We start from the raw sequence: 27,676 nt of genomic DNA, 5'->3' as shown, positions 1-27,676 counted from the left end.
ACATCACATAGTATAAAAATTCTGTGGTAAATGATTCATAGATATACTATAGTTTATAACTTATGAAAAGTTAGAGATCTAATAAATCTTAATTAAATCTATGCTTTTCTCCATTGATTTACTTGGATTTTGTCCCATGTGTGATTTAACTTTCGGGAATCCTGCTCGTTATTCTCCCACAAATTCGATTGTATTCGATTGGTAAAGTTTATTTAGAAAAACATTCCACAGTACCTTGTACACTGTGAATGCAGTGATATTGCTCTATAGCAATGTTTCTCAACCGGTGTAGAACTGGTGAAGTGGCTGTGATGTGCCGCGACCGTGGTACACGTGTGCACCTATAGTGTTATAAGGTTAGGTTTAATTAATTAATTTTTAATTATATATTAATAATAAAAATAAAAATGCCTGTTTGCTTTTTATTACTTAAGTGTTCCATCAAACTATATAATTTATAAGAAGTGCGCTGTGAGCATAAAAAAGTTGAGAACCGCTGCTCTATAGTTTATGCAGTCCATTAAATCTGTCTTTTTTATACTAAGCATAAAAAAATCAAGGGAGGTATTCCATTGTCTCGTTAGTGATTTATTGAATTATTTTTCCTGGTTATTTTACTAAAATACGATCTACTTTGAATTAGGTACAGCAAAATGACTAAAATTATTGTTTTAATTTATTAAATTTAATAATTTATTTAATTAGGTTGATGTTAAGTTTTAAGACGGTGAGAAAATAAAATATTTGTTTTATCATATTGTTACACATCAAATAAAAAAATCATTAATAATATATTTGATGCTAACTAGATAGTTTAAGTGTTCGCAAAAGTAATGCAAAAGCTGTGTAGCCGAGGCCCTGAGGGTTATCGATCATCTACCTCGATATATTTTCAATTCATTGTTTGGAAAACGGTTGACTTTAAAATTATTAATTTCAACAAATAAAATAAATAAATAAGGAATGAACAAAAATAATTTAAACATAAAATACAAAACACTGATTTTATTGAACATGTAAAAAAAAAAAACACGGAAATATTTTATTTATAAAACTCATTACACCTCCTCAATCCTTAACAATTAAAAACTATTATTGTTGTGTATAAATTATCTTAAAAAAATTACATAAATAACAATTCAATAATTATACAAAAATAAATTAAATTAAAATTTATAAAATATAAATGTTTACAGCATAGATTACTCGAGATGACTTGTTACTTATAAATATTCTGATCATTTTTTTGACTTGATTTTTGTAAATCAAATTTTAAGTAAAATGCATGCATGTCAAAAATGTTAATACAAATAAAACCATCTTTAAATATTTTAATATGTTCTAAGCATAATATTTATTTGAGACATTTTGTGCATGTAAGTAATTTTAAATAGAGTAATACAAATATATTATTTGATCTTTTTTTAATAATTTATTAAAAAATATAATTAAGAAATATTCAATATCATTAAATTTAAATTTTAAAATACATATCATTGAGGTTTATTTACCCAAAACATTTATAGATCACCTTATTATTTTTTATTTATAATCTTGAGAAAAAATACAGAATTAACAATAATATCATAAAAGGTGAACTGTCAATAACTAAAAATACTACATAGTGTATCATTTTATATATAAAAATAATGGTTTTTTAATGTGATAAACAAATAGTAAAATTCTCTATAAAAATACATATTTAAAGTAAATTGTATAAAGTTATAAATAAAATACTAAATGTCATATACTTTAATAATATGTGCACTGTACTAACTATGGACAACAAAAGTGAATTATTTTTAATATAAATAAGTGTATATTTTAGAATTGTAAAATTTAATAATTTTTGGCACAAAATGTTCAATAAATGAGCTTTTAAAATTAAATTTTAAGCATATCTTAATAATATAACGAGTTAGTAAAATTATATCATTCTCATAGAAATAAAAAATAATTCTCTCTTAGTGAAATTTTTATCAAAATATGTAGCGAATTACTTTTTATTTACCATAATATGATTTTTATAATAAGTTTTGTACAATCGAGGCCAATATTTGTAAAAAAAACTTCAAGGCTTCACAAGTGATACTATCCACCAACCTAACCATTATTATATATTACATATACATTTGTTTAACATATCAAATTATTAGACGATTAATAACATATGTACTTTATTCAAGAAAAGAGTGAACTGCTTAAAAAATGAAAACTAATCATGTCCATATATTATCCAGTGTTTATTTTAGAGGATTGACCGGGGGTATACCTCTCCCCCCAAATAGAAGATCTAGAATAAACACTGCATATACAGTAAGTCCTCGTTTAACGCTGAGGTTAGGTTCCTGGAAAACACAACGTTAAACAAAAAAAACATTAAGTGAAACACTTTTTAAATTACATACTTTTATATGAAATTTATATAAATATAACAATAATTTGATGAACACATGTATTACAAGCGACGTTATACTGAAACCATTGCAGTGTTAAACGAAATATAAGGACTTAAACTTCTACGACGCTATAGCGAAACAACGCTAAATGAAGTGACGTTAAACGAGGACTTACTGTATCTCAAATCTGTAAACAGCTACTGCAGTAAAAATTAGTAAAAACCAACAGCTATAAATGAGAGTCCATATAAGTCACCTAAAGAGTTTGCATAAATAAGTGCAGTTCAATTTTATCCTGAATAGAGTATATATTTCTTCAAAAATCACAAAACCAAGATGTTAATGAGGAACAAAAAAATCAAAAAATATTTTGGATTAGTCGCATAAACATAGTGAGCACAGTGCATTTTTAACCCTGTATATTTTCACATTTTTAAACATTGAGCTGTAAAACACTAACATATTACTACATATATCACTTAGTTACATGAACATAGGTTTGAATAATTAAATACTGAAGGCCCTTATATAAATAATTGTTATCATTTTTTTTTTTTTTTAACAAAATATACACCTTAATCTAGGACTAGAATTTGAGAGTAATAATGAATAAGATTTCGAAATATACGAAACATTTATATTTGGCTATACATATTTAAGCCGTCTAATGGTAATAGGCTTATTGTTTGAATTTAGTGATCATTTTCAGAAAAATGAAAAACTAATTATATTTTTATAATATATACTCCACTCCCACTTATAATGTTAATAATATGTTATTTTTATTGAGAAAGAAATAATTTAAATATTTAATACATTATTTTTAATTAAAAAGATTTGATTCATGTATGTTTGACCGATATTAATACATAAATGTATATAGCATTTATAGAGATTGGATAATTAAAATCTGACAGATATTGTCCTCAATTTAGATCATTTGTATTAAAATAACACTAATTGTATTTTGCATATTTGTAATTCTATAGTGAATGTTTTTATGATAAAAAACAAACTTAGAAATTATTAAAGAAATACTTCTTTAATTGAACAGTGAACAGTTTAACTTAAAAAAATCCCAAGATAAAAAATTTAAACTTTAAAGCTAAATTTACATAAAAAAAATTTTGAAATAATTCCCGGCATAGTAAAAATTATAAAAATTCACATGTTATCAAAAGTAATGATCAAAATCAAAAATGTAAAAATCACACAAAAAAATCAAAAAACCAAATTGGTATTTTTAACAGTAAAGAAACCGGTTTTAAAATCATTTCAAAGGTTATAAAAAGAAAACAAAACTACCCGAGAATTTTAATGCAAGTGATATAGCATGTATGAAGTACAAATAAATACTGTTGACATTAAGCAATTTTTTTATACATAAAAATGTACTCACGGATAATTGGAGGAAGTTGACATACAATCACATTAAGTAACTTGATTATCTAGTGCAGTAAAGAAAAATATGAATTCAATTCTTTTTTTACTTTTTATTAATATGGGCCAATACTTTAAATTGAAGATAAAGAAAGTTTTTAGTGAAGAATGTAGAATACAAAATACCCTTTTTAATACTTAATTTTTAAGTGATTCTAAAACAAAATGTTTTCTATTAAATTTTAATAGCACATTAAAAATAAATAAATATTTTGTGGCATATTACAGTATTTTTTATGCATAAAAATGCATTCCCTATTAATAACTATTATTTCCATTAATTTAAACCTGAATAAGGGCTAGATAAGATGCTCAAGACAGTGTTTAAAATATTAATGTATATAAATAATGTAAAGGGTAAAGGAAGATTACCTTTGATATATTTAAATGTGATTAAATCATTACAATTACACTAAACAGTTTAAAAAATATGGTATAAAAAAATTCAATCACATTTTAAGAAAACGGTCAACCATGTCCTCCTATAGTGATTTAATCACAAATAAATTTCAAATTTCCATATAAATGTTTCAAAGAATATTGTCATGGATAAAACTATTAACCATAAAAGCAGATGGTAGAAAAACAATCATACTTAACTACATTGAAATCTTATTAGCTCAAAACTCAGAAGTAAAAAAAAAAAAATCTTTAGAAACATTGTGTAAACTGTATACAGAGTATCTGGAAAATAATTGAACACAATAACTTTGCATTAGGTTTGGAAAAGTTAATATATCAAAATATGTCAATATTTTGATATAACACTTTCAAAAATTTTAAAAGTATTTTTATCTCTACCAATCTAAGGATTCTAGTTATATAGGTTTCAATATTTAGTTTTGAGTTATCAAGAAGTTAATGTTTTAAGTTTTTCCCTTTTCTATTTCTTTCTCAACTTCCATTTTTTCTTCACCTTTATTATTATTAGTACACTCGTCTTTATCATTACCTTTTTCATTGGTTTTATCTTCTTTCGATTCAGATTTTTCTTCAATTTTATTGGCAGGTAATTTATGTACATCGAGTGATTGAGGTACAGCCAAAGTAGCCTTTTTTGCCTGACATTGTCTATGATGAGTATATAAGGGGTTAAAAAGTACACTAACTGACGGTGGCAAAGAATTGTGATAAGCTGAAGATGGTGGACATAACTCAGACATAGCTTTAAGAAAATCATTTGTATCTCCTGGATCTCCATTTGAATTATTTGGAAACGATCCATACATAAATGGATTTAATGGGTTGGTAAATGGATTATGGTTTGTTGGTCGAACAGGTAGTAGAGCTAAAGAATGAGCTAATGTATTTTTTTTAGGAATAGGTTTTTTAGGTTTTTTAGCTGGAGAAGAAGGCATAATTGGACACAATGTTTGAGGATTAATTTTCATTAGAGGCACTTCAGCTAACCTCTTCAAACTATCTTCAGCCTTATCATCATCTTTTTTATCATCTCTTGATTTGAAAAATTTTTGACCCTTTTTATCAATACCATTTATTTCTTTCTTTTTGGCTAAAACTGAAGTTTTTGATATACTTGGATTCCAATGTTTTGTCGGGGATGTTAATGTCTTATATTTGGTTCCTTGCTTTTTGATCTTTTCAACAATGGTATCTAATTTTGGTTTAGTCTTTTTTATCTTAGACCCAGGGTATACTTTTAAAGCTTTTTTTTTATCATCATCTTTTTCATCGTTTAGATCACTAGATTTAGATGGATTTTCATTTTTAACTATTTCAGTAGGCTCTATAGTGACATTAGCTTGTATTGTTTCTCTACTCTGGTTAATATTTGTTACTTTCATGATACCATTTTCACTTATTTCCAATTGTACTTCTTTAGAATCTGTTATTTTGTCAATGACCATTACTTTTTCATCTTTTTTTGGTAATACTTCTTCAATGCATATCTCTGTATTGACTACATTTTGTTGCAAATTGTTTTGTTTTTCTTCAGATTTTTCATCATCTTTTTTAGATTCTACTGTATTTTCTTCTTTTGAAATTTCATCGTTTAAAAGAGGTTCAGTTTCAATTTTAAGAATTCGATAAGTCATTGTAAGTGGATCTTTCTAAAATTGAAAATGTAATTTAATACCACAACATATTTATTAAATAATTATTTAAATATTTACCCTTTTCCAATCAAACATGTAAACAACATCCATTAAAGTTAAGTGATCATCTAATAAATAATTCTGGTAGAAGAACTCAACAAGATGATCAGTTGGTATTAATTCATATTTAATGTAAACTAATTTTTTTAAATTTATAACTGTCAATGATGCAGGACACCACAGATATCGTTTATGTTTTTCTTGTATGTTCTGTGCAAATGAAAAAAAAATGGTTAAATTTAAATAATTCTTTGAAACGAGAAAGAATATATTTTTACTTTTTTATCAATTTTTTCGCATTCGTAATAAAGACATATACTGATTGCATCATTGGCAGCAAATATATGATAGTCATCAGGTACTACACCACGACTCATTGGGTCCTTGGGTAAATACACTTTGTTTCGATTGTAAAATTCTTTTCTCATTATCATTTCCTCTATAATAATCATAATAATGATAACATAATTTTGAATTAGTTAAATATAAAGTTTTTATTTAGTACAATGTTATTACTCACTTTGAAATAAACGCGGGACAAGTTTATAAACAATATTTTGTAAGGTGTGGTCTGGCCGGATATTTGTTAAAGGTTTTGATTTGTGAACTAATACATCGCATATTGGACAATATTTGTTGCGTTCGAGATACTTGACAATACAACTTCGACAAACTAAAAAATAAATTAAATATTTAACAAATAAAAAATATATTTATGTTGATATTTAACTGCAAATAAACCCATTTACAAAAAATTTGAAAGAAATGAAGTGTGTAAAATAAGAGAAAATATTTAAAATGGTTTAAAGTAGATAAAATAATATTAATAGAAATAAATATATATTAAATAGTACAAATCAAAGCTTTACAGCATATTCATAAAATGTTTTTTGACAGTCAAGTAATTATATAACAATGTTAGGATGTATACTATTAAATTTATAAATTAACATTTATGTATTGAGAAGAAAGTGGGCACTATTTAATGTATTTGTATACATAAACAAGGGCGCCCATAGAAAAATTCTCGAGGGGGTCCATGAGATATGAAGGGGTTTGCAAGTTAACATTATACTATTAAATTGTATATATCAAACTGGAAGATTATGAAATAATAATTATTTAAACAATTAACCATAAAAGTTATTTATTGAATTTTCATTTGATTAATAACATAAATTTATTAAAATATTAATTTACAAATAAAAATTGTAAATTTCTTTTTTAACACCAAATATATTTATTACTTGTTTTATGTATTCATTTGTTTTATCATCAATTTTTTCCCTAAGTACGCTATAATGCATAATCAATTAAAAATGTGTAAACAATTTTTCAACATTTTCCAGGGGGGAACATTGTCCCTCCCGTGCTCCCCCCATATGGGTGCCTTTGGTCATAAACATATTGGATTTGTAATTAGACAATCCTATCATACCTTTCAACAGGAAATGAGCATAATGGGGGTAAATGTTGATAAGGTACATATAATAACAAAATAAACATGGTTCACTGATACAATATAAAATCAACCGTTTGACGATAACTGGACAGTTAAATTACTTACAGGAGTGCAGACATTCGATCACCGTCGTGGCGTCCACGAAGTATCCACCGCATAAAACACATAGCAGATGTGGATTTAGGTCGGTGACCTTCGGCTTACAAGATTGCATATTGTCGTCAATGTGATCATCATAACGTCGTTACCGAAACGCGTTCGCGTCTACCTGGATACCAAGGAAATAAGAGTTAGACGTGGTTATTGCGTTCGCACCGCTATTAAACTTACCCAGGATCGTCACCGCCATTGGGCTAAAAAATTTTCTCTATTTATATTTATTAGGTCACCGACGGGACCTAGATAAGCAAAGGTTTTCTCGGTCAACGGTACTAGCGGGTATTCACGAAAAAAAAAATTTGAACCAATCTGGTCGTCAACGAACCAAAACTGCAGCGGATTTGAACGGTAGGTTGAAACGAAAACGGAATAAAGTAACCGAAAACTTCGTCCACAGACCACAACACAGACTCGGATAAACACTGCGGCCTGCGAAACGAAAACAACAAAAACAAGTTTTCCGTTGACAAGGCGTTAACAGCAACGACCTGGCTCGTTTGTTCCATGAACGATTTTTTTTTCTCTTCCCAAGCGGAACAAATCAATATAATATTGAGATTTCCAGTTGGCGCAATGATGCCTTCGCCTGTTCGCCTTCCCGATATGGCGATATCGATATAGATTGTTAAGATTGTTTTAAGCCGGATTTTCTAATGTTACTTTTTATCAATGGTTTTTATATAAATCCTTTCACTAAACACATTCGACGCGTAGACCTTTGATCTCATTGCACATTCTCACAATATTATCAAGTAGACCTCCAGCGTGCCGCGACATTTTTTCTCTCATGATTCGAACTGAATTACTATTTAGTATTTAGTATTTACTTCCTTACTGGAACGTTTGAGCCATTTGAGGTTAGTTTTTAGGAAGAGTTCACGGGCTCACGGGCCACGGCCACTATGGCCTCTGACTTATGTCTGACAGGTCTGTAGACATAACGGTTGCGTTGTATGTTACATATTCATCGATGACATTAAATTACTTATAGTAATGAAGTCCATTATAATAAGGTACATGGATAAACATTCTAGTATTTTCTCAAGTGCGTATCACGTATTTTTGACAAAAGAAAGTTTTCATGCCAATTTTGAATTTTTGAATTCACTGTCTACTAATGTGCTCAAAGTAGTATTTTTTTATTTTTATTTTTTGCTATCAATTTCCTTCTTTAAATAATACTCAGATTATAGTTTTTATTATGTCTCAAGATACTAGGTACGTATTTTATCAACGACCGTAGTTATAATAATATTATAATCTAACTTTCTATGAGTATTTGATTATAAATTATAAATATTATATCTGTATAGTCCAGTTATGCTCGTAGAAAAAAATTATGAATAAAATCATGAAATTATTACAATATCTCTTAGAAAAACTAGTATATTGACAAATTGGTGTAAATACATGACGTACAAAAATTACAAAAGGGCTCTATAGAAATATACTGGGAAAGAAATTTGAAAAAAAACTTTCGCTTAAAAAGTTCAATAATGATGTTAGTAACATGGTTCATAAAAAGCTTAGTTGTTAAGTGGATTAATCTTTTAAATTATTTTAGAAACCAAAATAAAAATTAAATATTTAACCAATTTTCAGAGTTAATAAATTTTAATTTAATAAATTATTAAATCTATTCGAAAACACTATTAAAAACTGAAAAGCAAATCAAAAGATTAGTTCAAATAAAGGCGCTGATTAGTCGGGCATTCATTATCTTACCAATAATAATACAATATTTCTTATCTTACTAAAAATGACCATGGTCGAGTGTCTACTGTCTAGACATGACGTGACTTTTTTTTTAAATCTGATTTTTGTAATTTTAAAATATATATAGACTATATTTTAAATTTTTAAAAATTGTTATACCACTTAAGAAGTGTCACACAATGATACAAATTTCTATATTATTTTTTACTGTTAATTATTTAGCCAAATGATAATTTTTCTAAAAATATGGAAGTATAAAAATCAAAAATCAAACGAGTACCTAAAATTTGAATTATCTATACTATTTATTTACTAATTATGATAAAACCATGTTTTATAAAAAAAAAAATGTTTAAAAAAACTTAGTATACTGCTTGATATTTTCTTCACTGAACGTAAAAACATTAATTCATATATACCTATGGCTATATGTATGTATGCGTTTTTAAAATAATCAACGAGGTTGGTATGATAACTATATAATTTATATTAGCTATTGGATGCTAAGGACAACCTAACAAAAAACCCGATCGCAAAAATAAATTTTATTAAGATTTTGCGTGTCCATTTTTTATTATAGAGATGTAATTCTATAAATTATTATTCATCAGTTGCTAAGGACAATCAGGATGCTGTTTATTATTTGTATAAATGGTCCAAATAATATATAATAAATACTAGATCTAAAATATACTTTTTTTAAGGACTATTGTTTATAATTCCTTATTCCTTGGTATAAACATTAAACATTTTGATAACTGAAAATCAATCTATACGTTTAAATTTTGAATTAGATACAAATAGAACATTCACTAAATAATTACTGTTAAATACCAAAATAGAGAATTTTTTGTTTGAAAAACAGAACTTTTTCGCCACAAGACATTTTAAAAATTTTAAAATATGATTTTTAAGAAGTCTTGTAAGTATAAAATAAACAAAAATATTAATATCAATACCTACATAAATAATAATATATATTGATTAATCATTAATATAAATCATTAGTAATTTCTAAAATTTTCCAAATCAAGATTTAATAAGATAGTCATTAGTCGTAACATTTTTTCTAATAATTATAAGATAATAGAATAGATAACCATCTTTTTAGGGAAGTTTTTAGTAGTGGTATTTATGACATATCTAATCAAGCCATTAGCCCAAAGTTTTTTATAACAAATTACGTTTCGCCAGGACTTGTATGTTTTATTAGGAGTGATATTAACAAGTAAGAGTTTAACTACTATTGTGTGATTATGTATAATTGATTATTTAGACTTATTTTATGAGGTAGGAACCTAATAAATCTTTTGGAAAAGTCAAAGGTGTTCCTTGTTCACCAAAAAGATTATTTTTTCAATATCAGAAAAACAACCCGTCTTCTTTTTGAAGTAAGATAAGTTTTAATAGTCTTTTTGAACTTTACTATGTTGGTTACTTTTTAAATATACATTTAAGGATAAAGATTATATGATTTATAAATATAAATATCAATAATAGGTGACATTAAAATCGAAATTTATTCATGACTAATTTTAAGCATTAGTGATGATAAGTGATCACTATATAGTATATATAAACTATAGAGTATAGACCACTTGTATTGTGTCTATTGAGTACCTATATTATAACCATTAGACATTAAAGCCTTAATATTGATGCACTGCCGCACTGGTAAAATCATATGAGAATAAGAGAATATATTTAGCTTGTTCCTCGTTTGAGTTGTTACTTGTTAGTTGTTACTGACTGAAGCACTAAAACTGAAATTCGCCTGACGTCGTCTTGTATTCTGGTGTCCTGTCTCTCGTAAGTCATAATATATCATAGTGTCATATTATTGTATTCTGTCATATAACAATCTACTCCGTTATTCGGTGACAGAGCGCAGCACTATCCCTGGTAATTAAGTTATTTAGTGATTACTGATTACCACATACTGAGAACAGTGAGAACACAAACAAACCTAATATTATACAATATCATTACAATAATAATTGTTCTATACTTAGAACATGGCATTATTTAGAAGCCATGAAGTCTAAGCTTAGAGTAATGAAACGACGGACGATAAGACACATGATAACGTTAGTACTCACTGACTCGCTGCTCGGTATTCTTGTTACTGCTCACTGGTCGTCAATCGTGTCAGTCACTCCGTCAATTCACCATTCCGCGTACACTCGTCTATGTCCACGTCTCTCTGTAGTCGCAGGCCTTTGTGCCACAGTCCACACTCCGGCCATTGACGGTCGACACTCGACAACACTCAGTAGTTAGTGAACGACTGCAGCATTTATTGAAAAAAGTAAATGATTAAACAATGTAAAACACCAATATTTATTTCTTACATTTTCATTTAAAATTGTTATGGTTGATTTCATTTAAAATGTTGCTACCGAGTGCTAGTAACTGATCTTTCAAATAACCTTAACCGTTCTCTAGATCAAGTTTTAAAGCATAATTAAACGATAATATATAGGTAAAAATGAGTAGATGTGCGTTATTATATTCAAAGTTACGACCGAATCAAGTACTCAGTAGTCGGTGCTTAAATTTCGATTTTATAACGCAACAGTTTGCTAGTAATACGTAATGACAAGCAACAGGTGCAATTTAACCTTAAATCGTGATATTGGGGGTTTGAACATTTTGTTATTAATAATAATTGTTCGTGCCAATGTTTTTCTATATTCAATTCAGAAACTAATATATTTGTTCTTGTAGAGCTAATTTGTCCTTAATTTAACTAAACCATATCCTATATTTAACTGAGTGTGTTATAAATTGTTGATATTACTCATATGCCATCATTAATTTTCTTACGTTTCATTTTTATTGAGAAAAAAAAACAATAACATTCTTAGTTATATATGAGTAATAAAAAATAAATGTGGCCTAGATTTTAATGGTATACACCAAAGAGATAAGCCTTAAAGCCAAAAATGTAATTTTTTTTTTTTAAGTTCTATCTTGTTTTAAATCTGAATATTAACTATCTTTTGTTTATTATACTCGACTCATTTATTTATTATTCGAATGTATTATTAATTATATTTTTAGAACCAATATGTTGTGTTCATCAGCACGTTTGCGTCAAAACTTTTATTTAATAATTGGTGTCACAATTGGGTTACTTCTTAGTCTTATTGTTGGCCCATTATTAGAAACTGGTTGCCTATTTTCAATATCAACTATTGACAGCAATTCAAATTCAATTATTGTCAATGATGAATACGAACCTCATATAAATTTGGCTGGCAAACCACAGCGAGCTCAAAAAATTCCTCAAACTCTGTTACGTCCGAGATATTACTCAACAGAACTTGGAATTCGAGAGAAATTATTTGTTGGTATTTTGGCCAACCAAGCAACTGTAGATGGTCTGGCAGTTGCTGTCAACAAAACCGTTACACATTGGGTGGACAAGACAATTTTTTTCGTTGATGCAGCAGGTGGACATAAGCTAAATGTAACGTTAATGAAAATACCCGGTATAGTTGGTTTTACTGACAGCAGAAATGTATTAAAACCATTTCACATGGTAAAATATATTGCTGACAACTACTTGGATGAGTATGAGTTTTTTATGTTGATAAAGGATAGTACATACTTGAATGCAGACAAGCTCATGAACTTGGTTAAAAGAGTTAGTGTCATTGAAGATGTTTATGCTAGTGGAACTGTAATTGGTACCAACTATTGTTCATTAGGTAAGAAGAATATATTGACATCATATTTATTCAATAAATTCTAATTTTTTATTGAATAAAAAATGTTTAGATGCTGGGATACTTTTGAGCAATTCTGTTATTCGTAAAATGATCCCAAACATTGATTGGTGTGTACGTAATGCTTTCTCTACTTCAGATGATGATAATTTTGGTCGATGTGTATTACATTCAATCAATCTTCCATGTCAGACATCTATTCAAGTAAGTAGTATTAAAATTCCACAATTCAAAATACACAGTTTAATTTGTTTATTTAGGGGCAAACTATAAGCAGTTATCATTTATGGGAAGCCAAAGATCTTATTAATCTACTCAACCAACCACAACATCAAGAAAGTTTTAATCGAGCTTTGACTGTTTATCCAATGCCAAATGCTGAAACAATGTACAAAACTCATTTAGCATTTTGTAAAATGAATTTAGAAAAATCCAATATGGAAATTGAAGCATTAAGACGTTCTATTCTGACTGAGTCAAGTTTAGAGCCACCTAATTTTAGAAAAGTAACTTGGCCTGTTGGAAGTCAATCTGGAAGTACCCCATCCACTCGTTTTGATGTATTGAAATGGGAGCATTTTACTGAAACACATTTATATTTGGACTCTAGAATAAGCAATATAAGACCATTAAATGAAGCTGAAAATGCTGATATACGTGTAAGGAATCAATAATAACTGTGGAATTATATATATTAACAATTAACAAAAAATGAAACTACTATCATTTTATAACAAAAAATACTTTTTACAGAATGTCTTAAATACAAGCATTGAATATTTAGAATCAAAATATTCAAATAATTTGAAATTTGATCATTTGGTTAATGGTTACAAAAGATTTGATCCATCAAGAGGATTGGACTATATTTTAGACTTAACTTTTAAAGATATTGTTGGAAATAGATTAATACAAAAAAGGTATAATATTTTTATTAGCAAAAATGTAATCATCATTATAAATTAAAAATAAATAATTTTTTTCAGTATATAAGCTCAATAAACATATATTTTATGAATATTTATATTTATATAATTAACAGCCACATTTGATTGAATTTTAGAGTTGAAGTCAGCAAGTTGCTTGGTAAAGTAGAGATGTTGTCAGTTCCTTATGTAACTGAAAATACTCGTATACATATTCTTTTACCTGTTCGTACAAATGAAAGAGAAGACGCCTTTCGCTTTCTACGACAATATAAACAAATTTGTATTGATAAAAAGGAAAAAACAATGCTTATGTTGGTAAGTATTATATTTAAAGAACAAGTTAAGTTAGTAAAACTATTTAAATATTTATTAATTAAATTTTTGAATGTTTAGGTTTTGTTGTATGACGCTAATGCGCCAGGTAAAGGTGCAGTCGATGATGTGTTTAAACAGTTAAAAGATGAGGCAACATCATTGAGTAATGCACATAAAAAAGATGGCACTAAAGTCGCATGGTTATCAGTGAGAATACCGAACACTAAATTGTTAGCACTAAGAGATGCATTATTGGATTTTGCGATCATAGATTTAGCAATTAGAAAGTTTCCTCCAGAAGCTTTAATGATGTTAGCTAGACCAAAAATGGAAGTTCGTCAAGACTATTTGAATAGAGTGAGTATTGTATTGCATAATAATTTTTATATTAAAATGATTGTATAATCTATTATAATATTTTGAGAAAATATTAATCTTTAGGTAAGAATGAATACTATAATGGAATGGCAGATATTTAGTGCTTTACCATTTTCTGAGTATGATCCTAATCTCATGTTGTATCCAAGACAATCAACCTTAGACGTAAATAAGTATTATGGCCATTTTGATCCATTTGATTATGATCATTTATCATTTTATGCAAAAGACTATGTCGTTTGTAAGTATAATAATGTACTTAAGTTACTATAAAATTCTTTGAAATCAAAACAGTAATTAACTTATTTATAACAATTTTTAGCCAGGAAACGTGCAGAATTATTAATTCCTATAATTCGAGCTGACCGTGATATACACCGTTTGGTGTCAGAATCCACTAGTCATTCTTTGAAAGCAGTCAACATGACTAACCCTTCAGTTTATTCTATGTTTGTGGCATATAGTGATTGTCATATATTTAGAGCTGTAGAATCTGGTTTACGATTGCATCACAAACAGAGACATTGCGAATTGTATGAAGGAAACATTGTGGATCATACAAGTGCTGCTTTGTATGGAAATTGTGTAAGATCTAGAAATCGAAATGCTGGTTCTAAAGGACAATTGGCTAGACTAGTGTTGGAGTATCAAAACCAATTAAAGTGACTGAGTAAATAAATAAATTATATGAGATGAGATTTATTTTCCTAGCTCGAACAAATTTCTAAAACTAAATTTAAACTATTAATTTTATATGCCAATAAGTTATATTTATATTAACTTATTTTAATCATTAATTATTATTTATTTAGAATAATTAATTACTAAATAATAATCATGCAAAGCCACTGAGGTAATTTTTTATGAATCATTAATATAAATATTTTATATTTTGTATTGTATACTATTTTAAATGTGAATTATAAAAAATAATTTTTATTTGTGTTAAAGAGTTGTTACTGTTTAAATTTTAATTATTATACCTAACATTACGCTACCTATGTATTGATACTTTTTGTAATGTATCGGTATTAAAGGTGGTTTCTGACAAAAAATTAAGGAAAACCCGAAATTTTCATGCAAACGCAGTTTTGACCTAATCTATTATTTTTTTTAGTATAATAAAAAAAATAATCGTAGATACCTTACATCTCTACTAAATGTTAAAATCTGCATTTTATATGTATGATAACATTTTCAAAATATTTTGTATCTTGAACTATTTTTAGGTGTGAAAAATTTTCTATTGTTTTAGTTATTTTTTAATTTAATTATTATTGATCAAATAACTTGAAAATGTAGTTCATAATTTGTTCTTGTATGTAGCTGTTTAAAATGACATGGGCATAATTTTTTTTTTTTTTTATTTAATTAAAATTCTACCAAAAACTAAAACTCATAAACTATTTTGTAGTAATATGTATTTTTTAAAGACATTTCAAATTCAAATTTACTTGAAATTTGTAATCAAAGAATAACAGTTTTAGTTGTTTTTCTGTAATTAATTATTTTAACCTCAGATATATTAATTAATGATTAACTAGAACATGCATTTTTACCTAATGAATATCAAAATCTTGTAAAAACCACAAGTATATAATATATACATTTTATAATGTATTAATATGTTAGTTATAAAAACTTTTAAGGCTGATATTTATATTTAAATATATTTGATGTTTATTTATTAATAAATGTTGCTCAATTTTTTTTTTAAATGGACTTATTATTTAACTTTTATATCAATGATCAGAAAAAATTAATATCATGACATATATACTATTAAAATACAAGATTTTTAAGTAACTATTAATTTTAAATTATAAAATCAATTTCAAACAATGTAGGTAATTTATAAATAAAATAAAATCATTTAATACATAAATTGCATGTTTTTATAAACTTAAATTATTTTATTTTATGGCGCAACAATCAGAAATATCCAAGTTTTATTTTTAGATTTAAGAGAGTACCTATAAAAATTGAATATTTATTGGGTAGTTATTAATTTCAATTATAAACATAAAAATGTAATTAGAATGTATTTTTTGCTTATTTTTAAAACTTTTTGTTAATTTTTAAAATAATTTTTTTCCCCCTTAAAAATTGTACTGATCGGAGATATCTGGTTGTTACTCCCAAGTATTCATTTTAAGTCCAAATCCAGACGAATAATTACATATTTGATATCTATACGATCTTATGAATTAATTATATTAGTTAAAATTATTTTATTATTATAATAATTGTTATGATAACAAACGAGGGAGTATAAAAAGAATGTCGGAGGAAAAAACTTTATGGAATATTATCAAAAAAGAAGAAATTAATTGGAAAATGAAATGGTTTGGACATTTAGTAATACATGATGAGTTGCTAAAATTAATTATGCAACTTTAGAATAAAAACTAGAAGATATAAATCACAGGGGAAGTTAGAAAGATCATGAATGGAACTAAAATAATGAAGGACTAATGATTGTATTTTTATGAAGACGACACTAAGAGAGAGACAAGTAACAAGGAAGAGTGAATAATTGCTGCAAACCCGTTTCAGAATTGAATACTAAAAGAAGAAAATTATGATTTTAGTATTTTGTATTGTAATTCAAAAATATTATTAATGGAGACTTAAAATGTTAACGTTTATAATATTATATTTTATACAAACAATGTCACAGTGACATTTTTAAAACATTTAGATCAATATTATGTTTTAGCCTATTTATACCACGAAACTATTCTACATCGTTCAGAAATGAAGTATGAAACCGAACAGGTATATTTTCGTTAGAAAATTATAACGGCGAAAAAGATTCAATTAATTTACATGTGTTAATTTATTCGTAATTTTAAATATGTTTTATTTTTAATTTTAAGTTATGCAAAAATAAATATTTAAAAAAAAATGTATAGCTTAAGGGCATTACTATACATGTCTTAAAAAACGTTAGGTACCTACCTATTACTTCTGTATAATAACACATAAACTGAGTACCTATACTGTAATAATTTAATTTATTTCAGAGTCAAAAATTCCAAATGAAATTACTTAGAGAATAAACAATTTTAAACCGGTATTCTCCTAAATAACCTTGAATAATAAATATATGCATGGATTATTTGTTTTAAAAATAAACTTAGAATAAAAATAAATATATACACAGACGAGGAACGCGAATTGGTCAGTCAGCAAGTTAGATTAGGTAGGTATTTCGCGTGAAATAGACAACGGTTAAGTATTTCTTATTAATTTTGAATTTTCTAAGCGAAATAATGTATTTCTAATAATTTTATAATCAATAGGGTTTAAAAAATGAAAATATTTAAATGTTTGTCCGGGATTTTTTTTTTTTTTTTATATAAGTTTCTGGCGGAAAATCGAATATCAATTGCACTTTTTTTTCCGTTTGAATTTCAACATGGGGCCGAACTGTTTGCACATTACTTGGTCCCATAAAATCAATTGCACTTTAGAGAGATCTGAATTTACCGATTTTCTAATATTTTAATCTAAGGCCACAAAAAATAACCAAATTTACAAATCACTCGTTTTTTAAAAAGTCAATTTTGTTTTTAATCTATATGATGATGACTCAAAAATATTAACGCTAAGTATTTGAAATATAAGTTTTTATGAAATTAATATACATATACAAACGGGATAGTATTTTTGAAGTTTATTGTTGTTTTTAATAAATAATTTTAATGGTTTAAATGTCTTTTATTATTCCTTCCTTACTTCCTTAGTAAAAAAATGTATTCATATTTATTTTTAATTTTAAATATTGACTGATTTTATTAATGTTTTTTTAGGTCGACAATCTGAGACCAATTTGTAAACTTAGTGGTAATCAGTCGTACCTATATAACATATTGCAACATATTGGTATCATATAAGTGTCCATGAAATTTTAAGTGAGTATTAGATCTATTTATTAATTTATTAATAAAATAAAAAAATTTTTAATAGTTCAATTTCTGAGATTTAAAATCATAATTTATACCTGATAGGTACCACTGAAGGTTATAGTACCCTTTTGTTAGTATCTATTATTAGTATTAAAATTATTGTTTTGTAAACCATCATCATAATAGTTACCATTAAAACACTTATGTACCTAATAAATTATAATTATGCGGAATGAAGTTTTAAAAATATTTAAATTTATTTAAAGATATTACCTATCTATTTATTTATACCATGCATTTCTTTACACTATTCTTGTTAAGATTTAATTAACTCAAAACTTAATTTTTGAGGCCTCTCTGCAAAAACAGCAAGAACAAACCTTTTTTATGTTCCCATTTTATGACAACACTATTTATCTTGTATCCATTTTTTTTTCACAGAGTTGTTCCAAATACCTTTCTGAATGTCACCACCTCACTCGATTTTTAATTTTTTTTGTCTGGAGGGATTGAGTAGGGGGTATATTGTATTTAAATGTTCTGACGATACTATTTAACATTATTCCAATTTTTTTTTTAAGGTTTTATTAAATACTTAATATCGCTAGAAACATTTCAATACGTTTTCATTAACCGTTTTTTATACTTACTTCCCGATCACATTATTAAATGATAACATTTGAATAAATAATTCTACATATATATCAATATATCATCATCTGAAGGCAAAATAAACAATTTATCAGTTATCACTGACGAAGTCGTGACCGTTCGGCTATCATACCTATATATTATTATATAATATATATTGTTTGACATTTACATTATTAATTTATATGATTTCAAGGATAAAAATGAAGGTCCGTTAAAGTTCAAAAACTCAGAACTGCTATCTTTAAGTTTTAAAACCAAACCTTGACAGTATTGTTTACTTTTTTGTACAATTCTGTAAGCCCCTTGCCCCTCCCCCTCAACACGACCAAACCTGTTTTTCACATGTGTTTACTGAAGAAATAGCACAAATATTGCCAAACATTGAAAAAATTCAATTTTTAATGTTGTAGTATTATTCATTTTTTTTTTTTTTTTTGTATAATTTTGTACAAATAAAATAAAAATGTATACACCTCTCCCCACCAAAAATGACCTACCTAATATTTTCTGTTTTTTCAACGCTCCTGTTGATAAATTTTGAATGGATATAATTTTGGGCGTATATCGATTGCGCCGCATATCAACTCCGCCAAATTGTTTTACACATTGATTCCGCTGAACATTAATAAACAATAATTAAATAAGAATAAACTAAAATTATGAAATTAAAAAAAGTATACAACAACAATTTTTAACGATTATTTAAATCAAAATATTAATAGATTAACTTACAATTTGTACTTAATTGTTTATTTGCCATAATCTGTATACTTGTGTTATATTTTTCGTTTTGGACGACAATAAATTATTTTTTGAAATGTTTTACTGTAACCTGTACTGTTAATTAAAAAATATATTTTATATAACCAACATAAAAAAATATTCGGCGAAATCAATATAGATGAATACCGGACGGAATCAATGACCAGCAGAATCAAAATACACAAATATCTGGCGGAATCGATAAAACCCATATTGATTTGTATACTTACGTTTTTACGTTCAAAGTTATCAAAAATCAATTCACTAGTATTAAATATACGAAATCATATTTAATTAACAGATTTTGTCTAAATCCTGCAATTAGGACGGATTACAATATAATCCTTTGACCTTTGTAAATGCAATACGAATCAATATTTAAGTTAGATTATTCAACTAAAAAAAAAATAGTATATTATTATGTTGTACAACAACATACCGTGATTTAAGCGCAATAATTATTATCGTAATTTTGTTCGTACCTAAGTTGTAATACAATCTAATTTTATAACGTTTGAAATGCACCCGCTATTGCATTATTATTGCAGTAACCTGCACGTGCGGTAGTCGGTGTCTGGTCGCAGATAGCTTACTATGGACGATTCGGCAGATATTACAGTTAGCGATTGCACCACACTCGACGCTCGGCCGATTGAAAAACAGCTCTGTCAACCGATTGTTTGGCGCAATGTTATACTGTACTCGTTGATCCATTTGGGAGCGCTGTACGGCGTTTACTTGGCGTTTGTTTCAGCGAAAATCGCTACGACTGTTTTCGGTACGTTTATTCATCAATTACCGTAATAATTAATAACATTTAAGTAGTGACTAAATAAATAACGTTTTTATCGTTCTTGAATTCAGCAATCTGTTTGTATCAAATCACTTCGATTAGCGTCACCGCTGGATCGCATAGACTTTGGTCGAATCGGGAGCCCAGAGCGAAATGGCAATTACGGTTAATCATAATTACGCTCAACACAATAGCGTTTCAGGTACAGTTTTTATGATTTCATTTAATGCGCATAAACATTATCAGAATTTAGAAGTATTAATGATTATATTAATTATAGCTAAACGGGTTATCGCGGTATAATATTCGTATACAGGTATATGTTCTCTTTACGAATTACTACGTACAAAGACGATTAATAATGTATTCAATAGGATTTGTTCCAATGTTTTGATAAACATTTAGGTATAATATAATATGTCAAAATAGCACCGTGTATAACACGTATGTGCACAACAAAAAGTGTCAATATGTGGAAGTCGAGTGGCCAATCATTGGTGGGTTCGTTGCAATTATATTTAGTGCGATATACTTAATATTATTTTCTAGGCGATTAATATTGATCATAAGTTGATATTACGGTTTCGCTAGTTTGAACCTCTGAATTTTATCGACGTTATATTTTCCACGTGCTCGAACAAATTAAAAATATGTCTTCACCATCTATAATTACACTCACGACTGCTAATCGATCGATATAGATACTAAGATCTAACACTGTCTGACTATATTATGATAAACGAGACAATCGTATAATTTTCGAAACTCAACTGCTTCTGACCAGGGAACATATTATCAACAATAAACATACGTATTAATATATTATATACGATACCGCGAGTACCTACTGCAAAAGCGACAAATTTCCATCATATCCACTCGCAGATAGCCGATACTACGTGGCTATCGGTCGGGGCTTAACCAAGGCCGGATCCAGGGAGGGTAGCACTGGAGACAAGTGCCACCCCATTGGAAAAATATAATATTAAACATTTTCGTATTAGTGGGGGGGGGCTATATCTATATTACCTACCTATATATAATTTTTCCTTTAAAGTGCCCCGATCGTAAATATATGCTGGATCCGCCCTTGGGCTTAATTGATTGTGACATCTTACAGAATTCAGTTTACGAGTGGGCCCACGATCACAGACTACACCACAAGTACACAGACACGAATGCCGACCCGCAAAATTCGAATAGAGGACTGTTCTTTTCGCACGTCGGTTGGCTACTACTGCGCCGGAAAAATCCAGATGTTATCGAGAAGAGTCACACCATCGACACCAGCGATTTGTTGGCCGATCCGTTCGTGGCGTACCAAAAAAAGTAACCGCTTATATACACATAATTCTTTAATTATTATTCGTAGATTTTATTAAATTAAACGTCAAAATTATACCTCCTTATGTATCATAATAAACTGTAACGAAGTTGATAAGAATTTTGGTCATTCACGTGTTTTTTTTTTTCATATTATTTTATAACGATTAGAACCTATAATAATATAGAAGCAGCAATATCATAAATCCTAGACGTCAAATAATATTATCGACATTTTGAACATAATATACTATTGTAGCAGTTCTCAACCTTTTTTTCGTTCCGTACCCTTAAGTTTAATATTTTACTAGATTGTACCCCAGACCCCTCATTATAATTTTTAAAATTTTTCATATAACTACTTTTAAAATATTTAAATAAAAAATAACTAAAAATTCTATGTTATACATTCTATACTCCATATCTATTAGATAATTTGACGGTTAAGTTTTAATTTGTGACACAAATTTTCATCTTTAATAACACATAGGTAATATTTTCGAAACGAATCGTTTTAAATAAACAAATTCAACATTTTCCGCCATTAGCCAATTTTTTTCACGTACCCCAAGTTGAGAAGAAACGTTGTATTATAGGAATCAAATCCACTACAGTTTCGCGGATCACAATGTTTGTATATAGTATTTTATAAATTCTCAATTGCTCGGATAAACCATAAAATCACAATAAACCTTTCTGGGCCGGAATAATGAAAGCTACCTACATAATACATAATAATGACTTAATGACTTATTCAAAATATATAATATATTACATGTGACACATTTGCGGCGGTCGATTTCGTCAAATCGTAAATAATGTGCAGATATTCATGTTTTGAACGCGCAGATACTTTTGGTTCCTGATCACGTGGGCGTGCTTCATTATACCCACGCTTATACCAGTTTACTGTTGGGGAGAAACATGGAGCAATTCTTGGTACGTGGCAGTTTTGTTGAGGTACGCGCTCACACTCAACGGAGTTCGGTTGATCGACAGCGCCGCGCATGCGTGGGAAGGAAAACCGTACGACAGGTAACACCATGACAGCGAATTCGTGTACAATATATACAATAAACAATAGGTGTGTAAAAGAAATGATAAATAAACAGTATTATGAGTTGGTGACGTGGACTGGAGAACTGACAGTAACACAATAAGAAATTACATAAATGCTAAACACAGAAAATTCTAATCGTCGCGGCATATGGGCGACAGACTTGTTGAAATTCGATTTTCTGAAAGGCTCTATACACGATATTAGTCTTGTACGGTTTAAAACGTTTTGTAAATAACTCTCTCACGATTTTATGTGCACGCGTCTAGAAATTATTTGACTGAAAGCTGGTCGGGAAAGCACGAAATTCACGTAGGTACACGATAGGACTGGCTGCTAAAATGTCTCGCTTTCCAGGATCACCCGAAAGAGTCGGATTTCGGTAGTTTGATGTATTTTTATGCCATACCTACTCGTACTGCAGTTTCTCGATTTTTATAAGTATTACACGTAAAATGCAGTATCTACATAGCTGTTCGGTGTCACGGTTTTAATTTAAAATCAGTCAAAAAGCTTAACTCTTCCGATACGCGTGTAATACAAATACGAAAACGACTGTTTGTCGTGATTCAATTTTTTTTTTTTTTTTTTTTTTTATATTAAATATTTCAAATAATTTTTACTAAGAAGATCTGTACTCACATGTGTTGTCTCCGTCTTACAAACGAACGTTTACGACATAGTCAATTTCCATTTAACAGAACCGATTTTGTATTGCTAGCTTTAATATTTAACTGAATTGATCTATAATATCGTCGAATACAAAAGGTGAAAACAATATTATTCGTTTCTATATACTACAATATGAGAATTATGCCAATATTTTTGTTTTCGAGTGGATAAAATTCATTTTTTTTCAAATTTTTATACAATTACAACAATAATTAAGATCTCGTTTTTGCGTGTTCGTGAAACATCAAACTCAATTGAATATAGTTTTATAGTTCAAATAAGTAATACATATTTTCTCGGGACAAATCCGCACAAGTCTAATCCCGAAATTGTATATTTAAAGTTGAAACACCTCTTTGACAAATAGAAATAATATTCGTGTTATAAATCATAACGCAATAGGTATAACATAGTACGCGTGTAGGTCATTTGACCGATTTCCGCTATCATTCCGCCAATCGACTTTACTACGTGTTTTACGTTTGTGTTGTGTATCTACCTGTTACGCAGGACTATCAAACCGACGGGGAACCTTGCGGTGAGCGAGGGCTGGCACAACTACTATCACGTGTTTCCACGGGATTACAAGGCGGCGGAACTGGGCAATTACAAGTTCAATTTCACCACCGCGTTCATCGACCTGTTCGCTAAAGTCGGACGGATGTACGACCTGAACACCGCGCCAACGCCGGAGCTCGTGCTTCGACGACCCTGGCGTCCCGGCCAGATCAAGTACCGGACCGATCCGGCGCCACAATCCTGGTGCTGGGACGACGACAAAGACTTTCCTAGGTTGGAATGCAAGGAGGCCACGATCGTAAACTGCAGGATGTGGGGTTGATCAGTATATTATTTCTATGATGATCGTACGTGGCTGTACAAAAGTAGATATAGCATGCACATGAAACAAATATTTCAAAGAATATCCTTTAAAATCTAAGATTTAAATTATATGTACAAATAAAGATATATATTATATATATACATAGTAAAAGAAAAAAAAATGTTAAATAGTTAAAAAAAAATTGTATTTATACAGCTATAAAATGTCTTCTAAAAATGCAAAAAAAAAAAGGAAAATAAAAACCAATTGATGTGTCGTACTTAACGGATTTTTGATTTTATCTGCAATGAGCGCGTGGTGGAGAAAAACACGTAAAAGCCATATAAACTTAAAATTAAATATAATAGCTACAGCTGTACGCCTGTACCTATATAATATTGGTAAGGCATAGGGGGGGGAGTGATGTATTTAAAATGCCTATCCAAAGTGCCGTGTTATCGTTCACTCATAAAAAGTGCTAAATTTTTAACTATGTGATTTTTGATTTATTAGTTTACTATGTACACACGTTGCAAGAATCAGCGTGTATTTCACTAATTTTAATAATCGGGAAAAATTAACAAAAAGCAATGAGAGAGAGGAAAGGGGTAAAGTATTAAGTAGCCAGTAGATAATCGCTCTGCTTTTTATTAGTTCCTAGGTCAGCAAGTGTTAAATACTCAAGTAGTCAAGTATACTGTAATAAATCGACAGAAAATATTAAAGTATAATATAATTTGAATTCGATGATAAATCGTTGTTGCACACGAAAATATAATATATAATATTGTTGTTGGGCCGTGAGTCGATTGGTACCGATTTACATAGTTTATCGTAGTATAAAAAAATAAAAGCATAACATTAATTTAAATGTTTTAAAAATTTCACTGTTTAATGTTAATATACTTTAATCTTATAAATTCAAATTTCGATTTTAACTGCGTAGGCAAGCGATCCTCAACCTTTTAACGTCCGAGTATACCACCTACACGTCTTGAAAATGTTCACGTACCACTTAATTTAGAAAACTCTATTTTTTCATTTTGCTTGTAAAAAATGAATAGAATATTAACATTTATTGAACCAAGAGTAAAATTAAGTATTTACAGTTTGTTAAAACATAAATCGACCAAGCATTACAACATTACAGAGATTATCGTTTATCTAAATTTCCATCTTTAATGCGAATAAAACCGACTATTTGGTTTAGTCATTCAAATAAACGAAATAATATTTTATTATGAATATACAGTATAGTCACTCGTTAATTCGGAAAACTTCATAAATTGAACTAAACATCGAGTCCCCTGAGAAAACCTCAATAATGAGAAGAAAACACACGTATTCCGGCCCCCTCGATAATTCGAAATGTCTGTTGGTGGGACACACTCTACAATTCGAATTTCCTTAAACGCGATTACATTATGTAAGTTTACATGCATGTACAATCTATTTGACGTACTCCAGTACTCGTAATGAAACTAATAACGACGGTGGTTAAATATAATCGTAGTTTATAAACGTTAGCGTGCCTTACACATACCTAATCTAAACTTTTGTCAGATTTGCGTCGATTTTTTGAGCAATCCGAAATGAACGAAAAAAGATGCGATACAATTTCCAATGCTATCAGTAAGTTAGACAACGCTATGAACCAAATTGTGGCCATCGGTTTATCACAAAAAAAAAAAAAATAACAGATTTCTTTAATATATAATACAATATGATAAATAAATGTCAAAATGAATGTAATATGTATATATGTAGGCTGTCCGATAAATAAGGTACAAAAATATACCGAATAATGAAAAATGAATTTATTACTTTAAAACTTCTACACAATAAATTAGACATATTTTGCTATTTTTCTATATAGTCACCATTTAAATTGATGCATTTTTCCCAACGATGGAACTGAGTTCATTACCTCCTCTTCATTTTGAAAATGAGTTCCTCCTAAGTGTTTTTTTTAACGGACCGAACAAAAAAAAAACTGAAGGTGCCAGATCAGGACTATATGGTGGATGTTGCAATAATTCCCACTTGTACTTTTCCAGCCAAGCTTTAGTCTTTCCCGCTGAATGTGGGGTCTGGTGTAAGCATTTTCGGAACCCAACGTGAACAAACCTTACGAAAATTTAATTTCTCATGGACAATTTCATGTACAGTGGTCTTTGGTAGATCAAGTTGTGTAGCCATTTCCCTAATTTTAAGTCGTCTATCCGATCGTAACAATTTTTCGACCGCCTCAATGGTTTCGGCGGTGGACGTGCTTATTGGTCGACCATTTCTTGCTTCATCTTCAACACTTTCTCGACCTGAATTAAATTTTGTACACCAAACCGATACACTTTTTCGAGACATTACGTGCGGGCCATAAACTTCGGTTAATTTTCTATGAATTTCAGTCGGAGAAACATTTTGAAAATTAAAAAACCGAATGACGGCGCGAACTTCTTCTTTTGTGGAACTTAAATATTGGTTTTCCATGTTTAAACTTACGTATTCGACGGAACACTAAAGTAAAATAGTCATGATGCATAGAATACGTTGTTTGTTATATATATTATCAATGCTGGAAATTTCAAGCCGATATCGTCTATTGTTTACGCCAAAAATAACTTTGTACCTTATTTATCGGACAGCCTACGTACATATATACAATAATTTGTCACCTCTCTTTAATTCGAATAAATTTTTTTCCCTCGGTTATTCGAACACTCGGTAAATCGAATTTTGAACTAGGTCCCATGAATTTCGAATTATCGAGTGACTACTGTAATGATATTTTATTTTATGATAAATATTAATTTTTTTCTTCGCGTACCACCTTTGAGCTTTCTGCGTATCATTAGTGGTACGCGTACCGTAGGTTAAGAAACGCTGGTGTAGGCTCTAGAACAAGAATGAAACAACAGATTTTCACTTTCATATCAAAAATTATAATTGATATTTAATTTATTGAACGTTAGGTATATTACATTTTTGTATAAAAATTGTAAAACATAGCTATAAAGAAAACACTATTTGTAGTA

The 27,676-nt window shown here is 28.6% G+C and overlaps 4 protein-coding genes across 7 annotated transcripts; 2 read left to right on the top strand and 2 right to left on the bottom strand.

The window, feature by feature from the left end:
• Nucleotides 1-84: 84 nt before the first annotated feature.
• LOC112592968 (polycomb group protein Psc-like) lies at nucleotides 85-8,032 on the bottom strand. 3 transcript variants are annotated; one of them, XM_025337148.1, is made up of 7 exons: nucleotides 7,749-8,032; nucleotides 7,524-7,686; nucleotides 6,477-6,629; nucleotides 6,235-6,395; nucleotides 5,975-6,166; nucleotides 4,792-5,911; nucleotides 85-341 (listed from the first exon to the last, which is right to left on the bottom strand). In XM_025337148.1, the coding sequence occupies exons 2-7, from the start codon at nucleotides 7,630-7,632 to the stop codon at nucleotides 280-282; spliced, it is 1,797 nt and encodes a 598-aa protein (XP_025192933.1). In that variant the 5' UTR covers nucleotides 7,633-7,686; nucleotides 7,749-8,032; the 3' UTR covers nucleotides 85-279. The 3 variants fall into 3 exon arrangements, with proteins under 3 accessions (XP_025192933.1, XP_025192934.1, XP_025192932.1); XM_025337149.1 differs by lacking the exon at nucleotides 85-341 and adding an exon at nucleotides 3,645-3,847; XM_025337147.1 differs by lacking the exon at nucleotides 85-341 and having other exon boundaries at nucleotides 4,069-5,911.
• A 3,213-nt stretch (nucleotides 8,033-11,245) lies between these two features.
• LOC112592994 (chondroitin sulfate synthase 2) lies at nucleotides 11,246-15,412 on the top strand. The gene is made up of 9 exons (XM_025337181.1): nucleotides 11,246-11,601; nucleotides 12,357-13,006; nucleotides 13,077-13,228; nucleotides 13,285-13,683; nucleotides 13,778-13,944; nucleotides 14,088-14,268; nucleotides 14,347-14,625; nucleotides 14,710-14,887; nucleotides 14,969-15,412. Exons 2-9 carry the CDS (start codon nucleotides 12,364-12,366, stop codon nucleotides 15,310-15,312), a joined length of 2,343 nt encoding a protein of 780 aa, XP_025192966.1. The 5' UTR covers nucleotides 11,246-11,601; nucleotides 12,357-12,363; the 3' UTR covers nucleotides 15,313-15,412.
• Nucleotides 15,413-17,774: 2,362 nt separating this feature from the next.
• LOC112593024 (acyl-CoA Delta(11) desaturase-like) lies at nucleotides 17,775-24,795 on the top strand. 2 transcript variants are annotated; one of them, XM_025337239.1, is made up of 7 exons: nucleotides 17,775-17,851; nucleotides 18,462-18,563; nucleotides 20,522-20,751; nucleotides 20,838-20,968; nucleotides 21,887-22,095; nucleotides 22,939-23,124; nucleotides 24,329-24,795. In XM_025337239.1, the coding sequence occupies exons 3-7, from the start codon at nucleotides 20,568-20,570 to the stop codon at nucleotides 24,657-24,659; spliced, it is 1,041 nt and encodes a 346-aa protein (XP_025193024.1). In that variant the 5' UTR covers nucleotides 17,775-17,851; nucleotides 18,462-18,563; nucleotides 20,522-20,567; the 3' UTR covers nucleotides 24,660-24,795. The 2 variants fall into 2 exon arrangements, with proteins under 2 accessions (XP_025193024.1, XP_025193023.1); XM_025337238.1 differs by having other exon boundaries at nucleotides 17,806-17,879.
• A 1,910-nt stretch (nucleotides 24,796-26,705) lies between these two features.
• Nucleotides 26,706-27,131, bottom strand: LOC112592915 (protein GVQW3-like). Its single transcript, XM_025337077.1, has one exon. It carries the CDS (start codon nucleotides 27,129-27,131, stop codon nucleotides 26,706-26,708), a length of 426 nt encoding a protein of 141 aa, XP_025192862.1.
• Nucleotides 27,132-27,676: the final 545 nt, after the last annotated feature.

The sequence above is a fragment of the Melanaphis sacchari genome, unplaced genomic scaffold (assembly GCF_002803265.2).
Source record: "Melanaphis sacchari strain LSU unplaced genomic scaffold, SCAv2.0 Contig19_pilon_pilon, whole genome shotgun sequence".
NCBI classification, from domain to species: Eukaryota; Metazoa; Arthropoda; class Insecta; order Hemiptera; family Aphididae; genus Melanaphis; species Melanaphis sacchari.
This window is presented reverse-complemented; position numbering and strand designations above follow the sequence as displayed.

Coding starts and splice junctions, on each gene's coding strand:
- LOC112592968 (XM_025337147.1), bottom strand. CDS start 7,632: ATGCAATCTTGTAAGCCGAAGGTCACCGACCTAAATCCACATCTGCTA. Junction 6,630..7,523: donor GATCGAATGTCTGCACTCCT/GTAAGTAATTTA, acceptor TTTATTTTTTAG/TTTGTCGAAGTTGTATTGTC. Junction 5,912..5,974: donor ACATGTTTGATTGGAAAAGG/GTAAATATTTAA, acceptor TTTCAATTTTAG/AAAGATCCACTTACAATGAC.
- LOC112592994 (XM_025337181.1), top strand. CDS start 12,364: ATGTTGTGTTCATCAGCACGTTTGCGTCAAAACTTTTATTTAATAATT. Junction 13,229..13,284: donor CATGTCAGACATCTATTCAA/GTAAGTAGTATT, acceptor TTGTTTATTTAG/GGGCAAACTATAAGCAGTTA. Junction 13,684..13,777: donor CTGAAAATGCTGATATACGT/GTAAGGAATCAA, acceptor TACTTTTTACAG/AATGTCTTAAATACAAGCAT.
- LOC112593024 (XM_025337239.1), top strand. CDS start 20,568: ATGGACGATTCGGCAGATATTACAGTTAGCGATTGCACCACACTCGAC. Junction 20,752..20,837: donor AATCGCTACGACTGTTTTCG/GTACGTTTATTC, acceptor TCTTGAATTCAG/CAATCTGTTTGTATCAAATC. Junction 23,125..24,328: donor GAAGGAAAACCGTACGACAG/GTAACACCATGA, acceptor CCTGTTACGCAG/GACTATCAAACCGACGGGGA.
- LOC112592915 (XM_025337077.1), bottom strand. CDS start 27,131: ATGGAAAACCAATATTTAAGTTCCACAAAAGAAGAAGTTCGCGCCGTC.